Source organism: Astyanax mexicanus, chromosome 22, assembly GCF_023375975.1.
Source record: "Astyanax mexicanus isolate ESR-SI-001 chromosome 22, AstMex3_surface, whole genome shotgun sequence".
NCBI lineage: Eukaryota > Metazoa > Chordata > Actinopteri > Characiformes > Acestrorhamphidae > Astyanax > Astyanax mexicanus.
This window is the reverse complement of record NC_064429.1, coordinates 9,931,227-9,950,852: the sequence shown is the minus strand read 5'-3', so window position 1 is coordinate 9,950,852 and position 19,626 is coordinate 9,931,227. Positions and strand designations below refer to the sequence as shown.

At 34.9% G+C, this 19,626-nt stretch overlaps 2 protein-coding genes across 2 annotated transcripts; both read left to right on the top strand.

The window, feature by feature from the left end:
* Positions 1-298: 298 nt before the first annotated feature.
* LOC125786768 (uncharacterized) lies at positions 299-4,610 on the top strand. The gene is made up of 5 exons (XM_049470272.1): positions 299-699; positions 2,620-2,661; positions 2,794-2,919; positions 3,326-3,354; positions 4,468-4,610. Exons 1-5 carry the CDS (start codon positions 300-302, stop codon positions 4,591-4,593), a joined length of 723 nt encoding a protein of 240 aa, XP_049326229.1. The 5' UTR covers position 299; the 3' UTR covers positions 4,594-4,610.
* Positions 4,611-10,362: 5,752 nt separating this feature from the next.
* Positions 10,363-19,184, top strand: LOC111190038 (H-2 class I histocompatibility antigen, Q9 alpha chain-like). Its single transcript, XM_049470268.1, has 8 exons — positions 10,363-10,605; positions 14,121-14,387; positions 15,187-15,456; positions 15,948-16,226; positions 16,332-16,433; positions 16,626-16,658; positions 16,775-16,839; positions 16,944-19,184. The coding sequence occupies exons 1-7, from the start codon at positions 10,548-10,550 to the stop codon at positions 16,807-16,809; spliced, it is 1,044 nt and encodes a 347-aa protein (XP_049326225.1). The 5' UTR covers positions 10,363-10,547; the 3' UTR covers positions 16,810-16,839; positions 16,944-19,184.
* Positions 19,185-19,626: the final 442 nt, after the last annotated feature.

Sequence of the window (19,626 nt, the reverse complement as noted above, 5' to 3'; positions counted from 1 at the left end):
TTTCCTTCACGCTGTGAAGCTCCAGCTCATCCCAATTAAATCACCTCAAATCACCATCTCAGTTCATCAGGTCTAGATCAGGAGATTAATGTGGAGGAATAACACCTTTTTACTGTTTACTATGTAATTGAATATATTCCTGTATTCCATATATACGTATTCCATAGATTAATTTACTGTATACTGTTATATATATATATATGTATATATATATATATATATATATATATATATATATATACACACATATAGACATCTTAAAAATTAAGTGTTGGCAAATATGTAACATGAAAGAATATATGTGTGTGTGTGTGTGTGTGTGTGTGTGTGTGTGTGTTACAGGTCTGCTGGCAGTGAGTGTGTGTTCTCAGGTTGGTGTAAGTGTGGAGGTAGTAGCTGGTGATAATATCACTCTCTGGTGTCGGCACGACCCGATTAAATCAGATTTTTTATTCTGGTATAAACACACAGTCAGTTCTGCTCCGGAGCTTCTGGGTTGTAAACAGTTTAAATTATCGAGTCCACCAGCAGCGTGTTATTTCTTTACTGAAAGTTCAGGAGCTGAGATGTCTGTGAACTCCAGGAACACGACTCTCAGACTGACTGCAGTAAATCACACTCACTCAGGCCTGTATTACTGCAGCTTCAAGCAGAACGACCGCATGATCTTCAGCAACACCACACTTCTGCACATTAGAGGTAAACTTTTACACAGAGAGAGCTGTTTAATATTACACTATTTATATTATGCACTGCCTGGCCAAAAAAAGTTGCTACATGGAATTAATTACTCAAATAGGTACGAGCCTCCTATTGGATAATTATGCATGGGGGATTTTCTTTCAGCTGGCAACAAGTTATTTAACCCCAATGGGTGTAATTAGTTGCTTCTCATTTCTTAAACAACCATGTGGAGAGACCAGAGGTGGAAAAAGTACTAACATTTTTAATTAAGTAAAAGTACCTTTACTTTGATAAAAATCTACTCCAGTAAAAGTTAAAAAGTACTAAATTTAAAATGTACTTTAAGTAAAAGTTACATAGTTACTTTTATTTATTTGATGTAAAAAAGTACAAATCATAAATTAAATAATTATTAAATTAAATAATTTGGACCTTTCAGGCAGTATTTGTTCAGACCACAGCATAAAACATTTTCAAGAACAAGTAATAGGTTTCAATGATCCATTTTTTTTTCTTTACTGGTAAAAGGTTATGGTCATATATGTGACTATAAACCGTATTTTTATAGTTTTACAGGTCATTATTATTTTTTAACTTGCCATTGCTATGCTTTAACTGCTATTTACATGTTTTTTTTTAACATTCAAGCAGATTGTTTAATGTTCCCAATGAAAACTTAAGGAATTGTCATTAAAAACATAAAATCATACAAAAAAGAATGTTGGTGGGCGCATGCAAAGTGCCTTAAAGAAGCACATATCGATGGGTAGCATAACTCGACAGAACACCGGTTCCACCGAGCACAGCTGATTCACACAGCGTTTTTACCCCCACTAACCAGCTGCGCTACCATGGAGAACAAAACTATTTTTTTTTTTACATTCAGACAACTGTTTTTTCCCCAGCATTTTATTTTTTACTCAGTAATGGGAAATTTTCCATTGTAGCGAAGTAAATTACTTGTGTCAAAATGTACTTTAAAAATTACAAAGTACTCATAAATTCTACTCAATTACAGTAATGTGAGTAAATGTAATTAGTTTCTTTCCACCTCTGGGAAAGACACATCCCTGTAGAAAAGATGTTAGTCTGTTTAAGTCTGATAGCAGAAACTACTAAAATTGGGATAGGAACTCTCCAACGTGGCCGGAAAAAGTCCTGAATGATGGTGATCGGTGATGACTTGTTTGGGGAAATCAAATAGAAAAACAACAATAGAACTCAGGGATATGATGATTACTAGTGACAATAAGAGCATTTTCACATACACAAAGTGAAGTGAACTGAAGGGACTTGGACTGAACAGCTGTGTAGGCTTAAGAAAAGCACTAATCAGTGAGGCTAACTGGAAAAAAAGGCTTCAATTTGCTAGAAAGCATAATGACCGAACTCTGGAACAATGGAAGAAGTTTGTGTTAAGGTCTGATGAATCCAGATTTTCTCTGTTCCAGAGTGATTGAGCATCAGGGTAACAACAGAGGCAGACGAAGTGATGCTCCCATCATGCCTAGTGCTACTTTACAAGCCTGTGGAGGTGGGGCTCTGATTTTCACAAATGGATTGTTCACCAGAGTCCAGACCTTAACCTCATTGAGAATCTTTGGGATGTGCTGGAGAAGACTTGCAGTGGTCAGACTCTACCATCATCAATGCTGCTGCAAGATCTTGGTGAAAAATTAATGCAACACTGGTTTAAAAATAATCTGGTGACATAGAAGAAACAATGCCACAGTGAATGCGTCCCGTAATCAAAGCTAAAGGCAGTCCAACCAAATATTAGAGTGTGTGACCTTTTTTTTTTTTGATGGGGATTTTTTTTTTTGCCAGGCAGTGTATTATTCCCTTAAAATAATTTTACTCAATAGATGTAAATCTCCAATAAATAATTCTGCCATATAAAATGATTAAGGCTGCAGACTTTCTGTTCTTTTCTAGAGAGAAATGACACCCTTTCTAAGAACTTGGACAGAGGAGAAGGTCTGTAATTTCTCTATCCTTTAATGAATGCTGTTCTTAGCTGTTCTCTGAACACAATGTTTAGACAAATGATCTTCATTTATAAACACAGGTGTAAATGTGGTGTAAAGGTAATGAATTTACTCTTTTAAGGTCTTCTCCAGGACTATGCTTTCTGTGATGTGTTCTTCAAGCTGACCCTGGTCTTCAGTGCTGTATGTGTGATTCTAGTCAGTTCTCTGATCTTCATTATACTGTGGAAAAGAACAAGAAACCCAGGTAAAATACTGTTGCTTACATCTCAGCTGTCAAATATCATATATATTTATTATTATGTAAACAATATATGTGTATCTCCACTTTTATCACCTTCTAACACAATGTAATTATTATTGTTCTCCAAAACTGTAAAAAACTATTTTCACTGACTGTCACTGAAAGTGTTTTTCCCATTTTTGAGATACAAAGTTTTTGCCTGGCAGTGACAATCATGAACATATATTATTTAAATTCAGAAATAATAACAAGATAATTCAAATATTAGTTTAACATTGCATGTAATAGCATGGATTCTATTATATGTGCATTATGTTTACAAAATGATGCACATTTAGTGTATAGTATATCATATAAATATGACTAAATGTAATAACCTAACTATGTATTCCTTGCTGTCTGATTTTAGGTTTTAAATCTCAAAAACAGGAGAATAAGGTAAATTTGAAAACCTAAAGTTTATAAATAGAATAAACTTATGCATCAAGATTACCAGTATTTTATTTGAACAAGAGATGAAAGGAATGAAACAAATTTTATCAGGACCTAATATAGAACTAATTAGTTAGGTACTCAACTGGTGCAACTTTACATAATTGCAAATAAACAAGCTTTTACACGCTTTTTAAAAAGCCACTTGCTTAAAATGCTTTTAATCTATTGCTTAATATTACTGGTGGTTGGAATATGATTGGCCCCCTGTCCTGCACTCATCTGTTCTTTGCCCAAAGCGATCATCAGATGATAGATGGATGCAATTCCAAACACTAATGCCAAAACACTAGTGACAGTGCTTATGATCCAAATACAGTAGAAATGTCCAGCATGATTAAAGCTTAAACGGGATAGATGTTTTGCACTGACAGTATTTCTAAAAAGGTTTTATAAAATGAACAAAAAGCTGCATTTTATCATTTTCTGTTTTAGAGTATTTTGTCTATGTGCAGTAACAATGCATGTAAAATTGTGAAGAAGATTTTTATGGAGTTCATTTGGGGCCAAAAGTTTCACACAAAAATATAAAATCTGCAATAAAAATCTGCAGATTATTTACATATAGAAGCAAACGAGAGATTCCAGAAACAAAATACATTAGCAGCAAAATCCACAAAAATACAAACATATAAGGAAAATACAAACACAAATAATGTTAAAATAACGGCACAAAATAACAAAGCATATTTAAATTATAAATATTTTATGTTTTTTTTTATTTGCAGCATATACTTGTTCCTTATTGTTTACTACAATTGTGATTGCAGGTTTTATTTTTTGTGTAAAACTTTTGGCTATTTTTTTTGTCTGTTAGAAAAGAATGAAAAAAAGGTTTAGGGTGGGGCTTACACCAGCAAATTACAGGATAAATTACAAAATCATAAATGTTTATTGTATTGCTATTTATATTAGAAATACAAATGCATTAGTTAATTATGAAGGTTTCACTGGTATTCAAAAGCATTTATATGATTAAGTTTGTTTAATTATAACATTCTATTATTACTGGTTCATTAATTTGTTTATAATTTCTGATTTATCTTTTTATGACTGCAGGAGCAGGATGATGACTCAGTGAACTATGCTGCTCTAAACTTCTCCAATAAGAAGAATAGGAGAGCAGGGAGACCTGCAGACACGAACATAGATCCCCATATTGTGTATTCCTCTGTTAGACAGTAGAGTAAAGAGTACCAGAGTTTTTCAGTTTATAATCTGTTGATATTGAAGGCAGTCAAAGCTATTAAACAGCAATGAGATAAAACATTGATGCAGATATATTTATGTAATAATGACAATAATTCTCACATAACTGAATAACCTGTTACTCAAATCCACAACATGCTTCAGTTCATGTCAGCGTTTTAGATTTTAAGTGTTTGCAGTATAATAAATTCTCTATAATTCTTTATTTTGTGTAAGAATTTTATGATTGACCATTAGAATAGAACATTTTCCTTCCATTGTAGGGTTGCTGATAGGTTTTTGCATGACTGTAATTATATATTTGCACATGCAACCAACAAACTGACCAAAGTCTGATTACACAAGAACATTTTAGTGTTTTTGTTATTGCTAGTGATGCTGCTAATGTTACTATTTGTTTATAATGTATTCAGACTTTAATTTACACCCTTTACTAGCAAAATTATGTAGTATATATAATATAATATTATTATTTTTTTTCTAAAATAAAAAAAGATTCTATTTAAACTTTGACACTACTGTTGTAATGTATCTTTAATGTCAATTTGGATCTGGAACACAAACAAATTAAACGAACAAAATGGTTAACCTCAGTTTTAATCAAATGTGTGTTTAAAAATGCAAATCCTGAATATAATGCTAAAAGGTTCCTGTGGGTGGTATGGCAGAGTTAAGGGAGACATGAGAGAGATGTAACTGCTTTGTGTTGAAATACAATGTAAACACGTTACACAGTGCCCTGAAATTTGCCCCGTTACAGATTTATTTTATTTTTGCTTTTTTGTTATACTTAAATATTCCAGATTAACAAACACACTTAAATTTTATATCAGACAAACATAACATGAGTAATATGAAAAAGCATATAATAATAATAAAGCAAATTATTATATTTATTAGATGAAAAAAAATATCCAAACCTATCTAGCCCTGTGTTAAAAAGGGTTTTTCACCCTAAATCTAATAACTGCAATCAAGCTTTACCGATAACTGGCAATGAGTCTTTTACATTTCTATGGAGGAATTTTGGCCCACTCTTGTTTATAGAATTGTTTTACATTTTAACTAAATGAACTAATTCTTCTAAACTACAAGCACAATTCATGCTTTACACTCAAACAGCAGTTCTGAAACACACTTTTGTCAAAACAATACACACAGTTTTCATGTAGAAAATCTCTTGTTTTCACAAGGAACTGTTATTTTAAATTCCAACATGAATTACCCCACTTTACTCACTGACTTTTCATATGAGCAAACACCTGTTACACAGATTTACAATCAGCAATCAGGGCTGTAGCATGAAAAGGCAACAGGTAAGCTCAACCAAATTTGATAAGGTACACTGTAGCATCCAGACATCCCAAGTTGCAAAAGTTGATTTCAGGGAGGTCACCCAAATCCCGTCCGGGAGGGGGGAAAAACACTGCCCGCCCACACTAAAAACTGATTGGCTGTCTCACAGACTCTTTGCAGAGAACAGGACAATCAGAACCCTCTCTGTTTTCTCTCTCTCCTTCCCACACGCGATTAGAGAAAAAAAGTCTGTGGCCTGTGTGCGCGTTTGGGGCGCTCGTTCTGAATTCCGGGAGATTATATGTGACTCGCGGGCATCAGGGAGCCGCTACCGAAATGCGGGAGTCTCCCGCAGCTTCAGGGAGACTTGGTTTGTCTGGCATTCATCATCCAGACTTTTATAAATGAGAAATTTATTCTCACTAGAAAACTGCAGTACTGCATATAAAAACAGTATCAATATTAGTATTGTTGTGAACTGTTCTGCAAGACTGTAAAAATAAAATATATTTGTGGCTCATAGTGAAATTTAACTTAGCTTTCCAAAAAATGTGGTTAATTACAGTTAATTCAAGAGGAGGGCCAGGTTGGTTTGGATTGCTTTTTCCCTTAGTAAATGAAATCATCATTTTAAAACAGCTTTTTATATTCACTCATTCTCTCTTTGTTTGATGTTACAATGTCTTTGTTAATCTGAAAAAATAAAAAGAAATTTGGAGGGGTGCAACTACTTTTTCACAGCACTGTATATGTACATTATTGTAAAGTCAGAAACATTAGGTTGCTGACAGACGACAGATGTTAACAGGATGCTATTAACAGCTCCTGGAGTTTACTCTCCTGCTGACCTGTCACTGCTGATAAAACAGTAACTGTTTTTAAGTCCACATTCATGAGTACCCAGATAGCACTGCCTGAAATACTCAGAACTCCCCTGGCCAGCAATATAGCTACCTGTTACAGGCAGAAAAAAAGAGAGGGAAAAAGGTAGACTGGCCTTAATAATGTGACCTTTACTTTATAATGTAATTTATAATAAATCTATATTCTCAGTAGTTAAATAGCATGTTTAGGGCGACTGCTTGTATCTTTATTTGATATATTGCTCTTGTTCGTGGAAGGAGAGTACATTTGTATAATATCAGTTCTACTACGGTAGAAACCTGCAACTAAAAAGCCCTTTTTTTAAATAGTTGTGTATTTCTAATATTAAAAATGTTTTAGATTGTGGACCTTTGTTTCTGCTGGGAATCTTACACCTAGAACTTTCTAGCTTAGGTGCAGTTACATGCGGCCGCCTGTAGATGGTGGATTTTAACAGTGAAAAGCCACATTTAAGCAAGACGCTGTGCAAACGCTCTGAATACAGTTTTTCTCAATTGGTTTGGTACATTTTTCAGATCAGAATTGAAATTCTCAAAACAGTTTATTTAATCTCCACATGTCCGTATCACTTGTGCACATCACAATTGCATTTCTCATTGTGTTTCTCATATTGCAAATGTGTTTGTCATTCATGCTAATGTTCATGTACAATGTTCAGCTGTTTTTTGCATTATCCATTGCTTATGTTGTGGTTATCAAAATGTGTTGTACTGAATATCTATGCAATTGTCTTCCCTCCAAAACATTTAGGCTTTAGGTCATTGCCTCGGTCATTAAATGCAAAAGTGCATGAACATGTTGTTATAATCTCTCAGGCATAATTTATACATTTCTATAAAACTTTGTTGGTAAAGTTGGTAAAATCCTGGTCTTACAATGGCTGAAGCTGCTCGCCGAGTGCAGCCAAATATTAAAAGAACAACTGTGTTTTCGATCGTTCAAAAGCATTACAAGGGATGATATTCAGTGTAACGTGAATGAAAACGTGGCCCAACAGAGAGGAGAGTCAGAATGCATAAAAAAGAAAGAACTACAATTCCTTAAGTTGCTGTCTCAGGTTGTTTAGAGTAATGTTTAGAGTAAAGTTCTAATTTTGTTATGTACAGAGTGCTGCCAAACAGCTGTCTGTCTTTCCTGAATTTCTGTCAGATTTTTTTTCAACCAATTGCAGTGCAAACAAAACAGTAAAAGAATATTACTCAGAATTTTTGATTACAGTCCAATTTCTTGCTGTCAGTCTCCCACATACAGTCTTGATTAACTATGTTTTGCGTACGTTTTTTATTTAGTGTGTAACACATACAGGTTTAATTGATTTACAGATTTTCTCAGTCGCTTTGGAGCATTTTTCACATCAGAAATTAATTTCTCAAAACCAGTTGTTCAATCTGCACATCTTCTAGTCACTTGTGCACATCACAGAAGCCATTTCTCATTTATTTTATAAAAACAGCAAATTATTCTGTATAACTGTCTGCTGTTTCCCAAATTATCAATTGCTTCTGGCATGTAGATCACTATGCATTATACATTACTCTGCTGAACTGCCCTAACAAACTAAACACCTAGATATTAGTTCATTGCAAAAGTAGCCATAATCAAAATAGTTGTCAGTTGTCAGATTTTATACATTTCTATTGGACTTTTTAGGTACATATCTTTTTGAACTGATGATTAGCACACATTAGATTTTTTTTTTCCTAATGAAGGGGAGTGTGTGAAGCTCTAAATAAACCAATGATCAATAGTTTTCTAAAATGGCTCAAAGGTGCATCTCAAACTTTCAATTGGCAAGCATATATAGAATGTGCACAACATAGTATTACAATTTCTGGCAATGGAAGATCCACAAGGAAATAACCAGGCTCAACAGCCAGAAAGGAGAAGAAGAGAACTAAGGGTGCATGGTAGGAGGGTAAGGGAAGCTATCCGTTGTGATGTGGATGAGAATATGTGGCCCAACAGACAGGAACACTAAGAGGTATAGAAAGACTGCACTGTAATTTGCACTGTACATTGCTGCCTGTTTCCTAGGTTTAGATTACTGAAAAAAACTTTGTGCTATGTAATCTTTTGACTGATTTTTTTTTTGTTACAATTATGTAGTCTGTCAAATTTCTGCACAAACAGTGAATGCATGAATTTGAATTGTGTCCAATTTCTTGCAAGAAGGCTCCCACAAACAGTAATGTGTAACTTTGTGCTGTTCCAATTTATATACGCTATTTAGGAAAAAGAAATATTTGTAAAAAATAATTTTCAATTTGTCATAAAAATATTATCATTGAGAGGATCCTTACAGAGTAAACTGATACATCACCACATGACTAAATTGACTGTCTTGTTCTAAATCAATGACATAAAGATATGCCATTCTGATGACTCTGACACAGTCACTGACATAAATATGCACCTTTGAGGCATGAACTAAGGATTTTGAGTGAAGGATGAGCATTAGCTGCTAATCTATTATGTGGTGCTGTTTGTACAAACTGTTTTGAGAAATGTCCACACTGTGGTGCAAATATTAATTCTGTTACGAGAAATGCACCTAAGTGACTGAGAAAAACTGTAACTTAAATCAAAAGCTTGTGTCCATCAGAATATACTCACACTGTACACTGTTGCACTGTTGACAACATGACTAAGTATAGTGACTGCCTTGTTCAGAGGCAATGACACAAAGACTAGACATTCTGCTGGCACTGACAAACTGATTGAAATAAATATTTGCTTTTGAAGCAAAAACAAAGAATTCTGAGTGAGGCACGAGCTTTTGCAGGTATTTCATTGAGTTTTGCTGTTTGCACTAACTGTTTTGAGAAATGCACTTATTGTGATGCCAATGTAAATCATGATGTGAGAAATGAACTAAATCGCCTGAGAAAAACTGTAAAAAAAAACAAACAAACAAAAAAAAAAACACAGAAAGACGCTCCAAGTTTAACTTAGACTTGAATAAAATGTAGATAAAATAAGATGAGAAAATAAGAGAGAGAATATATCATAAAAAAGAATGTATTAATCCCCCAGGGGGAATTAGACTGTTCCAGGAATTTATATACAGACACACACAAGTACACACGTCAAAAATATATTATAATAACATAAAACAAAGGAAAAAAACATCATACCAGAATGTTCAGAAGAAGAGCAAAAACTACTTTAGATATTTTGTTTAATGACATTGAAAACTGTACATATGATATAATCGATTTGATGGTCGGACTGCTCTTTGGGTCTAATTCTCAGAGCGTGATCTTATTAGTTTTAAGACATTTAAAAAATTGACTGTCAGACTTACATAATGCATCAGATTTATATCCCTGCATCAGTGTGTATTTCTGCGTCAGTGTTAGGTAGACAAAGGTTACTTTTTTTTATTAATTTCAAAAGTTAAATGTATGTTCACTTAAATAAGCTGTATGTTACTTTATTAACGACTGTTTAGCACAGGTATCACACTTACACTTTCAGTACCAACCTCAGCTCAGTGGTTTTCCTCAGATACTCGTGACGCTGAATAATTCCTGAATTCTCATTGGTCAGAAACTGAAAACAAACAGATCTCTTCACACCGAACAGGCTGTGAACAGCTTCCTCGACGGCTCTCGTTTGTACAAAATTTTACTTAATTAACGAAAATAAACCCGAGTTTATTTTCGTTAATTAAGTAACGAAAATAAATTAAGATTTGAATTACTAAAATTTTGTGCAAACGAGAGTTCCTGGATAAAAAGGGACCAACCATGAAAAGCTTGACTTATTTTCTTCTTCTAACCTTCATTATTCAGTCGTCTTCAGCAGGTGAGTTCCAGAGCCATCTTTATTAATGTTCAAACCTTGGTACGCATGTAGATACCTGCTCTTGTTTTGCCCTTAGATGTAGTTTAATTTGGAATTGAAATAGTTCATTTTTTCCATATGTAAAAAATATTCGAATGAAGTTAAATGAATGAAAAATAATTCGAATTGTCATAACAAGTTTGGAGGGATTGCATATTGCCTTAAGGTCCAGCTCGGAAATTCGTACTCAAGACTTAACTAGACCTCCTAGATCCAACATGGTTTATGTTGAAGTGGTTTTAGTTTAAAATAACACGAACACCCTGGGAAAATATTTTTTTGTTTATTTCTGTTTTTTTGTCATATGAGGATGAAAGTAAACCATTACATATATATTCCGGTTCACTGGATTTCCTGTTATTTTCACTGAAATTTATATTAAAGTTTTAGAGTCTTATTTTGTGAGTTTTATTAGTGTCAAATTCCTCTAAAAGTTCTTAGTAGTGTTAAGGCTGAACTGATTGTTTACTTTGCGTATAGATTTTGTAAATATTGATTTCATATTTATATTCTACAATGTCATATCGCCTGCTAAAATGTACTTATTAGTTTTATATGACCTTAAATCACACAAAACTGACAAAAAATCTAAGAACACCATCAAGGTAACCACAATGCATGGAGAATTCTTTTTAAAATCAACAGTGGACTGTACATTAAATCGAGGAGTAAGTGTCTCAGAAAAAAGTAAAATAATTTTGATTCAAATCAGACACACAAACCATTATATACAGGGACAGTTTGCATTTGCTACAAGAGCATTATCTGATACACACACAGACAGTACTACAAAGTAAAAGTCGCAGTGTGAAAATCACAGTGGAAACATGTTTTAACTCTCTGGGAGTTTTTCTAATGACCCTCAGTGATTAAAAAAAAAAAATCCACATTTGGTGTTATTATTCAGAGTTAAAATTCAACTTTTGACAGGCTTTGCCTCTTGATTCTGCTTCACTCTCAGCATGCTCTGCAGTCATCATTATTCTTGCTTTGGGGTTATTGTGTATATGTGTGTCTTATTTGTGTTTGTAGGAAATTGTTTTTTAGTTGTGGTGGTTTCCATGATGGAAACGTTATTCACCCCTTTGGTGTTGGGTTGGATTGTGGATAAGGGTCTCCACGCAAGAGTTATGGGAGAACCAACATTTTTCATGGTCTCTCTTGTTCTAAACTTAAATATGATAAAAATTATATGATGGTATAGCTCACAATTTATAATGTTTTAAAGATACTCTGGTACATGGTTTTTGGGTGAAGTTCAGAAAATATCTAAAAATTAATTCAAATGAACTTAAAAACAATAATTAACTATTTTTACATGTGAGGTAAAATGTGTTAACACTGATGAGAGTTACATAGAGTTAATATATAAATATAAATTAATGAATGTAAAAAAAAAAATTGCTGTCTTGCTGTATTCATTTGCTGTGTCTCTTTCACTCACTCTGTCTCTCGCTTATTCACCCTGAGATTATAATACAGTATGTCTGCCAGAAGTAAACCACACTACACTGTTATTGTCTCCCTCCCAAAAATGGGAACTTCCTTCATTTAAAAAATTAATCGTGATTATACAGTTTTTCTCAGTCGATTTATTACAGTTCTCACATCATGATTTACAATGGCATCACAACTAGGGCTTCTCATTGTTTAATAACACCCCTATCCAGATAAAACTCTCCATTCAGACAGAGTGAATCTGATTATGATTGGGTGAGATATTCCGACAGCCTATTGGTTTACTTTTACAATTTCACTTGAGTAAAAGTTGATACTTGAGTTGATGCTTTAACTTGTACAGAAGTATTTTAAACCCTAGTATCTAAACTTCTACATACAGAGTAATGAATAGAGATACTTTTCACACTTTTGTTTCTCTCCTTTATCCTGACCCAACTCTTCCTCTCTCTTGTCCTGGTTTAACCAAACCTTTTCCTGGACTAACAATTACTTTAACCTCACCAGAAATATTTTCTTCTCTCTCTCTCTCTCTCTCTCTCTCTCTCTCTCTCTCTGCGCTACATTGGCCACACTCAGTCCAAACAGTGCTCTTTTTTTATATGTCTATGTCACTGACAGCACCTGGTTAAATCTAATGCTAAGATCCAGAACCAGCTGTGGTTCCTTATCATAGCCTCTAATTTTTTTATTAATAATCTGTGAAATTCAAAATAGTGTATTAGTTATAATAGATTTACACCTGCTTTTGTTGGAGAAGCAGTAGTTATACACTGTATTTAAGGATTGGAACATGAGGTATTTAATTTTAAATAAGATCAGAGATGCAGAATTGTGTTAATTGAGTAATGCGCTAGTAAAGTAATGCTGTTGTTTTTGTTCTTACTAAAGCATCACAAACATGTTTTCATCCAAACAAGATCTAGAAAGATGAAATATTTTATGGTGACAGTATAAGAATGAGATTACTCATGTCGGCTATTAAATAAATATATTGTGTGAGAATAATTATTGTGTTTTGTATTTTTTGGCTTTAGTTTAGAAAAATATTGTTTGGTTATTAGTATCAAATTCAAAGTATTGTATCTGTAAAAAGATAAAACGATATCCAGCTCTATTTGTGAGTCTAGGGCTGCACAATATTGGAAAAAAGTTACATTGCAAAGAGGGGCCATAGAGAGCATCCTGACCAGCTGTTTCACCGTGTGGTACGGGGCCTGCACAGCATCCTGCCACAGGACCCTCCAGCGCCTCGTGAGAGCAGCTGAGAAGATTGTTGGCACCTCTCTCCCCTCCCTTCAGGACTTGTACAGCTCCCGCCTCATACGGAAAGCCCTCCGTCTGGCAGGAGATCCCTCCCACCCACTACACAGCTTCTTCAGCCTGCTGCCATCAGGGAGGAGACTGGAGTTTTGGGGCTAGGACCAGCCTTATCCTACTAACACAATACTGAAACTTTTAAGAACGTACATGCGCTCATACACCCCTTGCCTGCACAATACTTGCTCTGTCATAGCCACTTCAATTCCCTCTACAACTGTGACAATTAACTAACTTTACGCACTTGTTCACTTTACCAGCCTTAAAGGACAACTCCGGTGTAAAATGGATTTTCAGCACACCTCTGTTCTACCACAGCTTTCCGAGACCCAGACATTTTGGATGAGTTGATTAAAGGCTGAAATTTAAGCCATTTATTTTTAAAGTTATATTGGGGTGTGTAGTCTCTTTGGAACTTATAGATGTGTACATCGGTAGATATATGGATATATAATATCAGATATTGGCATCGGCCCAGAATTCCCACATTGGTGCATCCCTGCTACAGTGTATTTGACACTTTTTAGCATAAGACCCCTTCCATCATGATTTGTATTAAAGAAAAAAAAAAACTCAAATCCAGTTTGAGACATTTTTTTTATGTTGTTGTCCATGCTATCGGACCATAATTAACAGTTGTTTTAGCTGTTATAAACTACTAGAAACTATTTTTTTATCTCTTCTTTTTCTCTCTTTAGCCACACACTCTCTGCGGTATTTCTACACTGCAGTAACTTCAGGAATAAACTTCCCAGAATTCACTGTGGTTGGTCAGGTGGATGGACAGCAGATTGTGTACTATGACAGTGACGACCGGAAGATGACCCCAAAGACAGACTGGATAAAGAAGGTTGCTGATTATGATCCAGATTATTGGGACAGACAGACACAGGGCGCACAGGGTGACCAGGAGGTCTTCAAAGTCAATGTGCAGACAGCAATGCAGCGCTTCAACCAGACTAAAGGTAAATCACTTACCGAAAGGCAGTTTGGTAACATCCATAGTTCATAACATGTAAGCACATACACATTGTTGCTGATACACATGATTGTTGGCAGGACTGAGTAGTAATATTTTCCACAGTAAACACTCTCTCATCTTAAAAAAAACATCCTTTCCAATATAAAGAAATATTGAAAGTTAGAGCAATTTATCTGTGTAGGTGATCTTACAGCTTCTAGAAATCTGCTTGCTAGCTAGATAATAGCTGGGAGAAAACCTTAAAAAACTCAAATACTTAATTTTTATGTTTTGTAAAATGTAAAAGGCAGCAGCCCCTGTTTATACAGAGATAGATATGCTGGTCTATGCTGTTTGGTTCAAACAACTGCCTAAATATAGCATGAAAAATAAATCAGTATAAGTCTAAAAATTGTTGAAAATTGTCCCATTGCACATTTTTTCTTGGAGGTTTTGTTCCAGTAGTGATGGTACATATAACAATGAGTAATTTAAATTAATCCTTTAAAGACAAGCAATCTAAACGTTATTAAATATGATCAGATTATGTACATTTAAAATATCTCAAATTAAATTTCAATTGCATTTTTGAACAGGTTATTAGTTATCAGATTACATTTGTGAAGTAACTCACCAGACCCTGACTGTTGGGCAGATAAAGGCATTTCTGTATTGAATTAGCATCAGACTTATCGAACCAAATCATTTTACATCAGTAGACATATGTAGACAGTAGGTGTTATGTGATGTTTATCCTTCACTGTGTGTCTGATGAATATGTGCTCATGATACATTATCTGCAGGAGTTCATACAGTGCAGTGGATGTACGGTTGTGAGCTGGATGATGATGGAACTAAGAGAGGATATGATCAGTACGGTTATGATGGATTAGATTTCATCAGTCTGGATCTGAACACTGTAACCTGGACTGCACCGACGTTTCAAGCTGTCATCAGCAAACAGAAGTTGGAGAAAGTCGGGGAAGCTAAATACGTGAAGAACTACCTGGAGAATGGGTGTATTGAGTGGTTAGAGAAGTATTTGGGATACAGAGCTGTTCTGGAGAGGAAAGGTAAAGTGTGTTCTGATCTCTTACTGTAACTGCAGGACAGTTTCACTTAGGAATTGAATTTTGAAGAAAAAATATTTTGTATGCAACATGTTATTATAAACTTTCATAACAGTTAAATAGTCCATGCATCATAGATGGAAATATGGAATTTTAAACAGCTCGGTGCAGAAGAATACGTCTACAGCTCTAACTAACGCTCCTAGAAGTCCATACCAGCTTTACTAAATGTCTACTGTAACTGTTTATAAATGCAATACGCCACATATGGTCATGTGGTATAGGTGGTTTTGTCTTGATGGAGGCAGGTTGATTGTGTCACTTAAGTACCTATTTGGATTAATGTTTCAAATAAGATAATAAATAAGATTTTTATATACTATAAAGTTTGGACAGTTATGTTTGTTTTACGTAATTCAACTCTCTCTCTGTCTCTCCCTCTCTCTCTCTCTCTCTCTCTCTCTCTCTCTCTCTCTCTCTCTCTCTCTCTCCAGTTTCTCCTGATGTGTCTCTGTTCCAGAAGGACTCTTCTTCTCCAGTGGTGTGTCACGCTACAGGGTTCTTCCCCAAAGCAGTGATGATCTCCTGGCAGAAGAACGGAGAGGAACTGAATGAGGACGTGGATCTCAGAGAGACGCTGCCCAACCAGGATGGAACCTTCCAGAAGAGAAGCATTCTGAACGTCTCACCTGAGGAGCTGAAGAACAACAAGTACACCTGTGTAGTTCAGCACAGCAGCCTGGAGAAGGAGCTGGTCAGAAAGTTTGAGCCAGGTAGAACTGTCTGATCCTCAGTTAAACACTCTGTAAATGTTATAGTTCAGAAATGTTCTCATGTATCTGTAGTGAGTTAATAATAATGTAACTCTGGTGTTTCAGCTGGAGGTATGGGTGTGATCGTTGGGGCAGTGGTGGCTGTTCTCCTGCTCGTCCTTGTCGCTGTCGGTGTTGGAGTTGTTGTTTGGAAGAAGAAGAAGTCTGGTAAGAAGTCTGAATACTGATTAAGAGATGAGAAGACTGATAGTAGATTAGAGTGTTCTGCTACTTTCAGAAATAGTAAAGTTCTCAGTCCTAAGATTTGTATTTTTTTTTATTGAAATCTGTGTCTGATATGAAGTGATCCATGAACTATACGGACTCCTATATAATATATATAATTCTTTTCTTTTTCAGGCTTCAAATTTGTTCCAGTCAACCCCAATGGATGTAAGTAGATCTTTATTTTAACTGTTATATTAAATAAATATTTATTTAATATAATTAATTATTTATTTGCTGGAAACTTTGACTGTTTCTATTTTAATATTTTACATGTTTTACAGCCACTGATGGAGAGAATTCATCCACCAACTCCTAGAGATCCTGTATCTTCAGCTGATTGGAGAGAGTGAGTCTTCATTCTTCCTTTATTCATCATTCAGAATAAACTGTTTCTTTGCTGCATTTACACCTAAATCTGATGTTGACAATGTTTTCTATCTGTAGTTTTAGGAGGTGGAGCGAGGAGGACGTGAGTGATGGTGTGGATATGAGGAGATCAGTTAAATAGCGCTTCATTTACATAAACATCTGCAGATATTTCTGTTTCTCAGTAAACACTTCAGTATGATCAATATTATTACAATCCTAATCAAATCTGTCATATTTGGGGAATTTCAGAGGGAATATCTCTGTACTAGATAGATACTTCAGTAAAACTGGGTTTTGTTTTTTTTATATTTGAGTGAGTTTTATTTCTGGTGCTCTGTTGAGCTCCACTTACTTAAATCTGTTCTATTGATTTTGTAACTTTGAGTCATGATGTCATACTGAGGTTTTTAATTGTTATTCTAAACTTTCAATCATATAATAACCATAATAAGATGTAAATATTTTTTTCTTGAGTGGTGACTGCAAGATTATTGTAGGATTAAAGTGGCCCAAATCCAATCTTTTTCCAAAAGTATTCACTCACCCATCAAAATCACTGAACTCTACAGTCCACAGGTGTTTAATAAAAGCAGCAGCTAGGCATGCTGGGACTTTTTCTGCAAACATTAGTAAAAGAACGGGTCTCAGGCTCTTAGGAACTCAGTGAACTCCAGCACTGTGGTACCGTGATAGGATGTAGAAACAAATGAAAACAAACAGCTTAAAAATAAAGTTCATAAAAATGAAAGACACACTAAAAAAGTGAACACGGCCAAATAACATGCCCTTTTTTCACTGAACTGGAACCTGTTCTCAGTGTGAGTTCAGCTACAGACACTGGAACTATTAGATAGCTCCTGTGATGCTGGAGAAGATGAAACCAAAACTTAGCGTGAAGCGCTTCTCTTTAGTGCCTGAGAATCAGTTTAGGGGAGTGAACTGTTGAGACCAATGTTAGATATAGATCACATTAAAAAGACAGATCAGATTTGGTGAGAAACAGATTAGGGCCACTTTAGCCTTTTGTGTGAACATTGCCTTTGTAAATTTTAAAGGTCTCATTCCATAATTTTTTCATTCATTTTAAAATGTCTGGTTGCGGTCTCTAATATGAATGAATGTTATGTGAGCCGTTTTTTGTGAAAAAAGTGCTCAGGTGTTTCAATTCAGCCCTGCTTTAGATCACTGAATTAATGGTCTCTGAAGAAAGACAAGTTTTGGGCTCTTGCTCAAACATATCGCCTCTGATTGGCTAACAGCACTGCAGCAGAGAATGCGACCTGCCTTCCCCCCAAAGTCAATTTTACAGCTCTAAAACTCAAAGGACAGAATGTTTTCAGAGATACAGCCTTAGTTGTAAAGATACAGCACTGAGTGCTAGGTAATGTTAACCCTTAAACTTCGCTTAACGCCAGACTCTCAGCGCCGCAAGGCGAGTGGCCCCGCAGCTGAAAGAAATGTTATGAATTCCACGGGCCGAGCGTAGGCAGCTCGCCCCAGCAGCCCCCTCCCCGCCGCCATGCAGATCATTGCTTTTCTAATTATTGCTGTTATAAAATAATATTCCAGCAGTTCAGACACTGCAGCTTTACCCAACTGCAGAAATACTTAGTATGAGGGAGATTCAGAACCAGGGCTATATCATATAAAATAAAGCTTCCAGATTCCAGGATGACTGTATCAAACTCAGTGTTTTGTTTTATTTAAAGCTGGATTTATAGATAACTACATATAATCACAAATGGACAGCCGTTTCCTTTCTTTAATATTTTTGCACTTCGTTCAATCATGGATGACATGTTTGAGTGCTTTGGATGTAACAGATTCATATTTGTTTAACAGATTTATTTTTAACAGATTTCATATAAAAAACTATGAGTGAAAATTGTAATCCTCAGCCAGCACTGTAAATTATATATTCAGAGTAAAATCTGAATAAACTACAAACAATATTTTGAGTGTAATAGTTATTTATTTCTGTGTAATAACTATTTAGGTATGTGCTTTTTTTTAGGGGTTCCTAAAAGTTTTTTATCACTCAAACCCACAAACTACTAATCTAACCAGCACAGCACCATCCATCTATTATTAAACACAAATCCACAAAGCATCATAAAAGAGGAAAATCAGTGTTTGGTGAAATCAATGGACTCCAGACTTCAGGCATTCACTCTTAACAAAGTATTACAAATTATAACTTTAATTATGGTAAAGTTCATTTGTCCTATTACAGGGAGCCCCTGAAATAAGGAGGATTTATACAAAAATGGTTGTAATTCCTAAATTGTTTCTAAAAGTCTAAATTAAAAGTCTACACTTCCATTGCATCTCATTTGTTTCATTTTAAATCCAGTGTGGTTGTATGCAGAGCCTTAATCATAAAAATGTTGTCACTGTCCAAATATGTATGGGCCTAACTGTAGATCTTTATTTGAACTGTATTTGAATTAGAGGTTGTATTTGAACAACTTCTAGATATCCTGTATATTCAGCTGACTGGAGAGAATGAGCCTTTATTCTTCCTTATGTTTAATTCAGAATCTGTTTCTCTGCTGGATTTTCACCAAAATCTGATTACATTACTTAAACACTTTCAGCAGGTGGAGCGAGAACCTGGATGATGGTGTAGATATGTAGAAATTACTTATTTAATAATTTACATAAAAATCTGCAGATATTCTCTTTTTTCGTAAGGCCTACAATATTCCATTCTGATAAAAAAAAATCGGATGTCTTATTTTGGGTATTCTAGTGGTAACAATAT